Source organism: Anarrhichthys ocellatus, unplaced genomic scaffold (genome assembly GCF_004355925.1).
Source record: "Anarrhichthys ocellatus isolate YVR2014 unplaced genomic scaffold, GSC_Weel_1.0 scaffold5, whole genome shotgun sequence".
NCBI lineage: Eukaryota > Metazoa > Chordata > Actinopteri > Perciformes > Anarhichadidae > Anarrhichthys > Anarrhichthys ocellatus.
Window position 1 is genome coordinate 6,632,841 of NW_022280035.1, and position 10,583 is coordinate 6,643,423.

Consider the following 10,583-nt stretch of genomic DNA (forward strand, 5'->3'; position numbering starts at 1 on the left):
ATGGTGTGGAGCGTGATAGCAAATACAACGCCAGTAAGAGTGCTATCTTGATCTGTAGAACCAAAGAGGACAAATGTCCAAAATTCCCTGACTTCAAATTGTCTGATAACAATGTTGGTGTCTGTGATAAGGTCAAATATCTTGGTAATTTTATTAAAGAACAGATGACTGATGATATTTATAGGCAATGGATGAATGCACAAGCAAACATTCTCTCACGCAGGTTTGGTATGTGTACAGATGGAGTGAAGATGTCTCCGTCTAGACTCTAGAGCATATTGTACACCACTCGGAAAAAATGAAATCATCTTGGTTTTATCAAACATAAGGTTTAGTACTACACACGCTACCAGTCCCAGCTGTGGAGACATTGGTACAGCCGTCTCTTTGTAAGGCATTGGTAGTCCTATGCACTTTTGTATGTAGTTTGATTGATTGATTGATCTATATGATGGATATTTTTGATGGAAATGTTGGAGTTTGAGGGTTATTGACAGTATGATGTATATGTTACGAGGAGTTCGATTCAACATACAAAATCTTTGGAATTCTGAATTAGCTCACCAGTTTGAGACTTTGCCAATTGATGAAATTAAAAGTTTCAGTGGCCTGAGTTCAAAACCAGCTTACAACTCACTTCATTCGTGAGGTTTTTGATGTACTATACGATGACTTTTTATGTTTTTTCAAGATATATTTTGACATTTTATGCCTTTTTTTCAACATATTATTCCATGAATTTATGACGTTTTTTTAAAATACCATATTTTGACTTTTTCGACATACTATACAACTTTTTTTTTCGAAATACCATATTTTCACAGATTATACTACGACTTTTTTTCAACAGACTATTTTTCCCTTTTTATGCCTTTTTGTCGACACACTTAAACGGACGACCAACTATGCCGTGTGTTACAAACATGAGACGAAAGCAGTACGACCAGTTCATGTAGTTTTAATGCTTAATGCCATTTCAGATTCAGCTTTCCCCCTCAAATCACTCCATTACAATGGATTAAACCATTAAACGAGGGATAAAGTATTTTAGCATTTTTTTTACTCTGTAAGACACGAACATTATTCCTGAAAGAGGAAAACACAATTTTGGTTCATAGCACAATCGTGCCTGGCAAGAAAAAAATATTAAGACTACATCAACAAAACAAATGTACAAATCATTTAAGCAAACAATATAAACAATATCTTATATATAAAACATAGCAAGCAAAATAAATATTACACATTAATAACAAAAAAAAAACCTAAAAGTAAACAGAGTTAACCTATTTGATTTGGGCAACGTTTGGAAAAAGGTTATAAATCACTGATCTGAAAAGTGTGAATGATGAGTAAATCTCCCGGGAAAAGCTGTGTTCATCCAATTCACTCATGACAGAATATCCAACCCAAACATGTGTACTTATTAGTGTGCACAGGCATTAGTCAAGTGTAGATATCTTTTTGTGTTTTTCCTACGACCACATTCTTGCTTGTGCTTATTCAGTCAAAGTGTTTTTTTCGGGAACTCAACTCTCATTAGTTCAACATACCAAATGACATTAGTTTAACAGAGATTAACAGTAAAAAAAAAAAAAAAAAAGAATTCCATCTGAGAGATCTGTTGAAACATGATTGGCTGTATTGGACCTTTTTGGTTGGTGGGAATCTACTGGCTACTTCCATCTTTGGGTGTGTTAGCATATTCACAGAGGAGATGAGGAATCAGTTATTGTTCAGTCAGGAATCGAGGACCATGTTATCGTTCAAACACAAGATAATCATTCAAACATTCTCGCACACATACATACATCTGTACACGAACAAACACGGACAGCAAACAATAAATTCTAATTCATTGTGTGACTGTAATTGTAAATTCACTCTTTAGTGATTCTTCTACTTAACATATATATATAACTGTGCAATTTGAATTTTTTTTTCTTTTGTTAAAGCAAACCAGGAGTAGTATAAATATTAGGAGGACGTCCTAGGTGCTGTTTGTTTTTAGCCACGTATAGAGAGCATTTTCAAGACTTAGTGTTTCTTCTCTTTGATTCTGGCAACGGAGACTGCGAGGATGCGGGATTCAGCTCCAACTCTACTCTGGTGCACACTCCCCCCCCCAAGTCCACTTTAACGTCCCCAGCCCCTATAATGCTACTTCCGTTGCAAAGTGCAAAGCAGTTAATGTCTCTCGGCCTCTCCCCTTCCACTCAAGAAGTTTGGAAAATCAATGCAACAGCAAAGAAAAACTGTTCTCATGAAAAAAATGGTCCTATCAAAGTGTCCAAAAAACAACCAGAAGGGAGAGGGCAGCAAAAGAGAGAGTGCATTTGTGTCGCAAGAAATTCAGTCCATCGAAGCAAAACAAGTCTTGTTCCTCATTATGCCCACGTGCCAGAGGTCAGCTGTGTGGGGAAAGTGGTTATACTTCCCTAGAAATAGAAAAGACAAAAAACGAAATTCAGACACATATTCCCAACAGTAAGAAAATGATGAATCTAGAACTAAATTGTCTTCAAACATTTTGGTAAATACTATTTACTTTCTTGCTAAGCTAACTAGAACTGCTGGTTGCTTCATCGCTACCGTACAGACATTAGAGTGATATCAATCTATAAACTGGTATTACTGAAGTAAGGACTTACGATGCAGTGAGTGTAGAGTTGAGGACCAGAGTGGTGCGTATCCTATACAGCTGAGCTAGAGTCAGCTTCTTGTGCTGCTGGGGCGGAGATTTTTTCTTTTTCGGTGACATCTCCCCCGACTCACCGGTGGCTGTCGACTCCTTTTTACTTTCTACGCAGGCAGACGGAGCCGTTTCCCCGTCTGAGCCGTTGCTTTGGGACTCATCACCCTCGCGCTGTCCGTTGGGCGCCGAGCGGCCGCGCTTGGCCTCCACCCTCCTCAGGGTGGCACAGAGTTTGTCAGAGGGCGTGCTCGTGCCCAAGCAGTCGTCAGACTGGTCAAGGCCACTGAAAAACAGCCCCAAGCAGGTTTGGCCTAACTCCGTCAGGCTTTTACTGTGTGCCAGCGTTGAAGTGTCCATGTCCCTACGTTGTGATTGGTCCTGCGCCTTGGAGCTGTGTGAGTGTGTGTGGGATACGGGGGTTTTACCATAGAGGTGCTGCAGCAGATTGTCCTCAGAGCGGGATAAGGCCAGAGTGGAAAGCTTCTGGAGGCAGTGGAGTCGTGACTGAACATGAAGCCGCCGGCGAGGTTTACAGGACTGGACTACTGACAGCTGGGACCCCAGTGAGGCAGAATCCTCCTCTTCCTCTTCTTCCTCCTCCTCCTGCAGCTGCTCTTCTTCTACCTCCTTGAATACTGTCAATTCCTGCTCCGCCTCCTCGACCTCCCGGTATCCCTCTTCCTCCTCTCCTTCACTTTGGCCGGGCTGGGGCGGAAGTTCTCTCATGAGGGATTCAGGGGAGAGGGTGCCATAGGCGCTGTCCATGGACAGAGAACGACACAGAGGGTCCAGCTCTTCGCCGCCAGGCCCCGTCTCCTGATCGTGCTCAGAATAAACACTGGAGTGAACTCTGTGGGGGCTCTTGGACTGTGACTGCAGGACCTCAGACAGGAGAGCCACTTCAGAGTCTTTTTTACTAGTTCCCTGGAGGTTCATGTTTGGGGAAGGAAGCTCTTGGTGTTCGCCTGGTTCATCAATGTCCATCACCGACAGGGTCTCAGTGGAACCATCTGATTGACTGAAAGGAAAGTTTTTGGTTGGTTTAGTGGATAGTTAAGACCCAATGCACTGAAAGCGATAAATGACCAACATGGATAACAGTCTTTTTTTGACATGATTCCAATAACTTTGTCAGGAAAATGTGTTGAGGTGAAAACTGTACCTTGAGTTCTGCTGGTCTTTGTGCCTGAGGCATGGTGAACTTGAGTTGCTGCTCTCATCTTCCTCCTCATCTTCTTCCTCACCCGGTGTACATCTCTTCATACTGTTCTGCTGCCGGAGGACCTCCTCAGTGCGAAGCCTCTGGAGCTGGTTCTGCAGGGTAATCAAACAGGTTAAACATTAGGTATGCAAAAACCACAACATTGTGTCTCTGGATCTTATTTCCCAATTGAATATATGAACTGGCTCTCCAACCTGGACATTGCAGATTGCATCGATCCAGCTTCGCCCCTGGGCGGCGCTGTTGGCTTGGAAAGTGTAGGCTGCCACTGCACTCTTGAACTCATTGAGGTAGATGAGGATGAATGAGCCTACAGAGACAAAAAGCACACAAAAGAAATCAGCATTGTCTGGAAAAAAAGAGTTACAGCTAATTTCCCAGTTTCATGTCTGCAGTTAATAATCATAACCATCAGTGGTCTCCAGTGGTGGAATGAAACTAAGTGCATTTACACCAGTAAAATGCAACATACACATTATTGCAGCAGCAATACCAATCCAGAAACATCACTCACGGGGAACATTTTGCTGATACTACTTTTACTTAAATAAATGATCTTAATTCTTCTTTTACCACTGGTGATCTCCGAGTTCTACATTATTAAGCTTCAGTTCAGCTTTATATTACAGCTTTACACTGACACCATTAATCCATTGATCCAATTGGTCAGCAGACACACAGAAATCTTAAATATTTGCTGGTTATAACTTCTCAAATGTAAAGATTTGACTTGTTTCATAGTATAAATTGAATAACTGTTTTCGACTGACAAATTTGTTAATATCTTTTTTCAAATGTGTCAAAAAAACAAAAAAAAAAAAAGAGTCTAAATTATGAAAGGATTATTAGTTACATCCCAATCTTCGTCTGAGCACTCACCAGGGTCTTTGAGTTCCTTACAGACGACATTGTGAATGAGGAGAGGCTGGCGGATGATTTTGATTTTCTCCACTCTTTTCCCTGGCTTGGTAATCAGCAGCAGGTCGGTGAACAGGACACAATAGACTTCCATCTACACAGGAGATAAACTCGTCTCAGGTCGGATAGAAACTCATTTCTTTCTGTTCTAATAAGTCAAACATTTTATGTGAAATATGAGGCGACTGTTCAGCAAAAGTGAGAAACCAGTTGAGCATAAAAGATAGGAAGAGCTCAGTCTTACCCGACTGTCTTTGCCCTCTTTCATCCTCAGAGCTCCCTCAAGATGCAGCTGTCGAGTCTCCTCCGGTGAAATCCCTCTCATGGGAGCCATGAGGTCGAAGCGGTTGTACTCCTTCAGGATCTGACGGGGAAAAGACAAAAAGTATGAAGCTGAATCTTACAATAGGTTTCACATCTGACAGAGCTTTTTTTTGAAGATGTGGGAGAGCACCGGAGCCCCCTCCCCCATAAATCGTTTCTTACCTTCTCCACCTCTTCACTGCTGCCCTCTACAGCGTCGTAGGAGTCTATACGGGCAGAAATGGTGGCCAGCTTCTGTTGTTCCTGACGCTGTCGCATCTGGGACTCCACACTGTTGATGAAGCCCTCTACAGCAGCCACCTTGAGGAGGGAAAAACGCAGAGATACACTCAGACATGTTCTATCAGTGTAAACTACCAAAGCACCATGTATTATAAATGTGTATACAGAATGGTGGAGGAACACTGTACAATACTGTAAAAATACTGTTCCTATGTCCTGCATTTAAAATTTGAATGAGGTAAAAGTATGAAAGTATAATCAGGAAAATGTACTTTAAAAGTAAAAGTACTCAATGTAGAAAAATGTCCCCTGTGACTGTTATACTATTATATCATTAGATTATTATTACTCATGGTTTAGTGTAAAAGCAGGATTTTACTGTTGTAGTTGCAATGTAGAAATAGTCAAGTACAAGTACCTCAGAATGTGTACATAAGTACAGTACTTGAATAAATGTACGTAGTTACATTCCAGCACTGTCCTCACCATGCTGTTAACGATGTCCCGGGCCGACGGCTCGTCCGTCTTCTTGAGGACTCTCTTCAGTAGGAGTGGATATTTGGTCAGTCTCTGGTGAGGCTTCGCCAACATGTCAGTCAGCTTCAGACGGTTGCACTGCTTATGGGTCTCTGCCCACTGAAGAGAGCCGGACAAACACAGGAAATCAAACATTTAATGGGCCAGAAATGTGAAGACAGTAAATGTGCTGCACAGTATCTGGGATTAGCTTTTGAGGCGAGAGAGCAGAGAGGACTGACCGTGACGTAGGTCCTGAAGAGCTCATTGTCCCTGAGAAGCGTGCGCATGTTCTCCATGCAGCCCTCCTCCTCCATGCAGTAACGGATGTAGGGCTGGAACCTGGAGCCAAACTGGACACACGCAGACAAACAAAGACAAGCGTCAAATGACTTATTAGCCACAAACTACGAAGTGCTTTGTAGTAAAGTCCACAAGTTCATGGTTTCTTGATGACCCTTTTCTTTGTGGTACCTGTGTGAAATATTGGATTACAATGTGATTGCAACTGACCGTCCTGAAGCCGTGGTGAAGGTCAGTGGGGTCTAGCAGAGCCCGGGCCTGCCTGGCCTTCGTCAGGACTGGCAGCATGACCTGATTCCACAGGGACGTGTGGAGGCAGACAAGCTCCTGGATGTTACTGAACAGCTTGGCGGGGTCCACCTCCGTCAGCAGACCGCTCTCCTGCAGGTTCAGCAGCCCGCTCAGGAAGAGCTGCAGAGGGTGATACAAAAGAAAATGAGTTTCTAATGTGTTCTAAGACACAATGCTGACATAAAGCCTTTAAAGCCAAAGGTTATCACTATCACTTACTGAGTAGTGATAAAGGCTAGTGTATAATCTTAGACCTTAACAAGACATTCATTGTGCGTCTATCTATCTCTGTACAGAAGCCAGTTCATCTTACACAACAGCCAGACTTGTATCAGCACATGAACTTCACAGTAGTTCACTTACATCAGTGATGACTCGTAGTTTTTTTATGTAGGTTGCCTCTGTGTGAAGCAGCTCCCATATCGCCTCCTGCTGGTGGAACTGTCGCCTTGTCAATGCCTGCACACACAAACGCAGATCATTTTATTAAATATAACAAATACAGTCACAGATTCGTCCTATTATTTCCTCCATTGTATTAAGAGAGTGTCACACATTTTGGTCTTTTTCACATACTAAGTCAGAAATTGACACCAAAACCCCATCTACCAAAATGTGTGACCCTGTCTATAGTAAATACTGTGGATGCAGTGAGATTTACAACAGCGTTACAAGTGAAGTATGTCTGCCACCCGCTGTGCTAATGGTCGGAATATCTCATCATATACGCATACAAAAGGCCACAATTGCAAAGTTATTGTATGTTTCAGAATGTGAACAATATGATAAATATCATATACCTGAAAGTAAGAGAACCCTCTGTGCACACGTGGTCACATGGTATATTTGTCACTACATTTTAAACTGGAAGATACAGAACGGTGAACAAAACTCATTTTAGTCTCTGCTGTCATTTATGTCATGATGTTTTGACAAACATTGTTTTAAAAATGTTCCAGATTTACATTTCAATTGGATTTGAGGATGGATATACAGTAGAATACTTCTGTGAACATGTCTTTGCTTACTTACATATTAAGTTATTCATGTTGTATAAAATCCAGCTCAGACACACAATGCAATTTAACTGACATGAACTGAAGGATAAATGTAACTTCTGTTTTGTTTGGGTTATGCTTTTTTAAATGGCTGTATTATGTTTATACTTGTGTGTGAGGGATGTGTTGCGTAAATAAAACCATTCACTCATTCATTCATGCTCTCAAACATGAGAATTACTTGTTCCTATATTTCCCAGTTACTCACATTACCAACTTGATTGCTGGCCAACATCAAGCAATCAAGTCTGCAAAGTGGCACATGTGATTATCTCACAGGGGTGAGTGCACATACAGCACGGGGCACTGTGTAGGAGCTAAGCAGTGATATCGCTCGGTCTCGCTGTCCTGATCAGTCACGTACACATTTAACAGTTGGAGGCGTTCGGTGTTATCGTTTACATTGGTCCTGTCAGCAGTGCAATCGTGACAAAGTAACACGATGAAGGAAGTAAGAGTCAGATGCATACCAGGAAGCAGCATGCCAGTATGCTTGTAGTAATCAGCTGACAGATTTATGTTTTATTTCAATTGTCACTTGTAAAAAAATATAAATGATTAACTAACATGATAAAGCTAAATGTTAAAGTTTGGGTCTACCATCGTCTTTGCATCTTTTAGTTATTAATGGTGAATCAGGTTGTACCAAGGATATTATAATAATAGATAGACGGACAGATATATTTTGATTTACAAACATTATGTCTAACGTATTGAAAGGGGAAGTTTCACAATAAAAGAGCAAGTCTTCAAAATATAATAATTAATTGTTTCCCCCCCACAAGTGTTCATTTGAGTTTAGTTTACAGTCTGTGTTTTACCCCCCCCGGCCTGTGTGTGCTGTACCTCGGAGTTGTCCAGTAACATCTGCCAGCTGTCCTCCAGGGACAGGTTGGTCTCCTCCTCCCAGGAGTCCTGGTGGAAGGAGAGCTGCCGGGGCACCTTGGGCAGCCCGAACAACATGTAGGAGTGGAGCTTACTCTGGAGCTGCTCCAGACGATCCGCCTCCTGTAATGAATTTTAAAAAAACTAGGTTACCAGCATGACAGCGAGAAGAGATGCAAAATTAACTGTCCATTTCTGTCCTTTGTGTGTCAGTTTATTGTTACGTTCAAACTGTAAGTAGAGAGGAGTCCAAAAATTAGCATATAAATCCGGTCCTTACTCGCGCCTTAATTCTTAAATCCAACAGTAGCCGCTATTCAGCCCATTGTTCAGCCTGGCAGGCCTTATGTAGTTATGAAAATGAGCTCTGTGCATTGAGACCATTTTCAACAATAGAGGAGTAGGGAGTGGGGGAAAAAGCTACAACATGGAGGGGGATGATGGACCATGAAACACAGGTTAAAAAGTCCTGTTCTATGTTGATTAATAGTGAGAAATTGCACTGCAGATTTAGGAGTAAAGTGATCAGAGATCCGCGTTTCTTTTCATCGTTTTGTGAAAGGAGGCACCGACAGCGGTTCATCCCTACAATATGGAAAGTGCAAGAGGTCCAGGTCCTGGTGAGGGATCTCTGGCCCTGAAGGGGTTATGGGGGACGCTCGGGGTGAATAGAGATGAGACAGGCAGTGACAGGTGACTGACAGATACTGTCTCTATATGACATCTGCTACTGTGTGCAGGATGTGACCTCGGGAGGGGGGAGACAATGGGAACGTGTGTGGGCGAGTGTGCTTTATTAGAATGAAAGTTAATCATTTTGGTTGAAGCAGGCTAACTGTTTGTACCCGTTTCCAGTCTTTATGCTAAGCTAAGTTAGCCGACTTCTGGCAGGACGAGAGAAGTATCAATCTAACTTCTAAAAAGTGAAACTATACCTTTAAGCCTTTTTTATGGGTCAGCATTGGATAGAATTGAGTAAGGCTTTTCCTCCACCTACTCATTTCCAGAGGAAAGTACGTGAGCCAACAACACGAGACTTCGATGGGAAATTACCTCACCAGATCTTGGGGGATATGGCCTTCCGACCCCCTCCCACTGCTGCTTGCTACTGTTTTGTTTGCTTTTTAATGTTTGTTTTTTTCTGAGACATGTCTGGGAAACAAGCTTGTCCCTCACAGCTTTTACAATTTCTGTTTTACAGCCAAGAGAAAGAAGACTGATGCGCTGCTGCACTATTTCATGTGATCGGCTCTGTCTGATCAGTGTTACCTTGCCGAAGGGCCCCATTCCAGCATTGGAGCTGAAGAAGCCACTGAAGCGACTGGCAGCGCGGTTCTTCCAGCTGTCGGGACCGGCCCCGATGCCGGACAGAGAGCCACCAGTCTGTCCCACAGCATCCGGGGTAGGAATATTCGTTTCTCCCAGGAACTCAGTCATGTTCTTCCTTTGTCGAGCCTGACCCTGCAAGGCAGAGAGCAACATTTACACAGTGTAAAAAAGAACAATTCAAAAGGACACAAAACAGAAAATGAAAGAAGGCAGACTGGCATGAGTGATTTTGTCACCTCAAGGGGAAGGACAAATGTTTCCAGTCTGACGGCTGGAAAGAGACAATGAAGGAAAGCGAGAAATATACAAAAACAGGACAAACAGGAAATCGGAGGGGAATTCTGTGCAAGGGATGACATCAGCAGGACCGTTAAAGCTATCCCAATGATCAGACACAAACAGGAGAGGGAAGGACTGCCACTTCCTCTTGGTGAAATCTCATTACATCACAAGTCGCAGGCGGGAGGCTGTTCCATAAGAACAGACGGCCGCGAGTCTGGCCATTGTTCCTGCTCCATTGTTACCCTGTCAGCGGGCCCTGCCATGGACCCTCATTCATGCAATCTCTGTCCACTTTACGAGCGCCAGCAAAGCAAACAAACAGGGGCCACCTCAGTATCTGAGGAAGCAGTTGTTTTTGCCGTTAGAGTGAGGAATCTGCTGGTGAGGAGTCGGAGAGATTCAGGCCACTGACCCCCCCCCCCCCTTCAAACACAGTGACAAGGAACTTGCATTCCAGGACACTGACACTGTTGCTGAAACTGACCGCCATTCCAACTAAATTCTTCTACCGATCACCCCCCACTCACTCCCCCCCCCC

The 10,583-nt window shown here is 42.9% G+C and overlaps 1 protein-coding gene across 8 annotated transcripts in view; it reads right to left on the bottom strand.

Moving 5' to 3' along the window:
- Positions 1–942: 942 nt before the first annotated feature.
- The window catches only part of plekhg5b (pleckstrin homology domain containing, family G (with RhoGef domain) member 5b), a 59,150-nt gene continuing 49,509 nt past the window's right edge, over positions 943–10,583 (bottom strand). For 7 of the 8 annotated variants that reach the window (XM_031845710.1, XM_031845715.1, XM_031845712.1 and 4 more), the window contains 13 exons: positions 9,704–9,895; positions 8,396–8,557; positions 6,855–6,950; positions 6,411–6,611; positions 6,140–6,250; positions 5,868–6,017; positions 5,322–5,459; positions 5,080–5,199; positions 4,797–4,929; positions 4,112–4,227; positions 3,858–4,009; positions 2,652–3,713; positions 943–2,438 (listed from right to left, as the gene is read on the bottom strand). In XM_031845710.1, coding sequence (XP_031701570.1) covers positions 2,429–2,438; positions 2,652–3,713; positions 3,858–4,009; positions 4,112–4,227; positions 4,797–4,929; positions 5,080–5,199; positions 5,322–5,459; positions 5,868–6,017; positions 6,140–6,250; positions 6,411–6,611; positions 6,855–6,950; positions 8,396–8,557; positions 9,704–9,895 — 2,643 coding nt within the window. In that variant the 3' untranslated portion in view covers positions 943–2,428. Of the gene's footprint in view, positions 2,439–2,647; positions 3,714–3,857; positions 4,010–4,111; positions 4,228–4,796; positions 4,930–5,079; positions 5,200–5,321; positions 5,460–5,867; positions 6,018–6,139; positions 6,251–6,410; positions 6,612–6,854; positions 6,951–8,395; positions 8,558–9,703; positions 9,896–10,583 lie in introns of those variants that run through there. The other variant, XM_031845711.1, reaches the window with a different exon arrangement.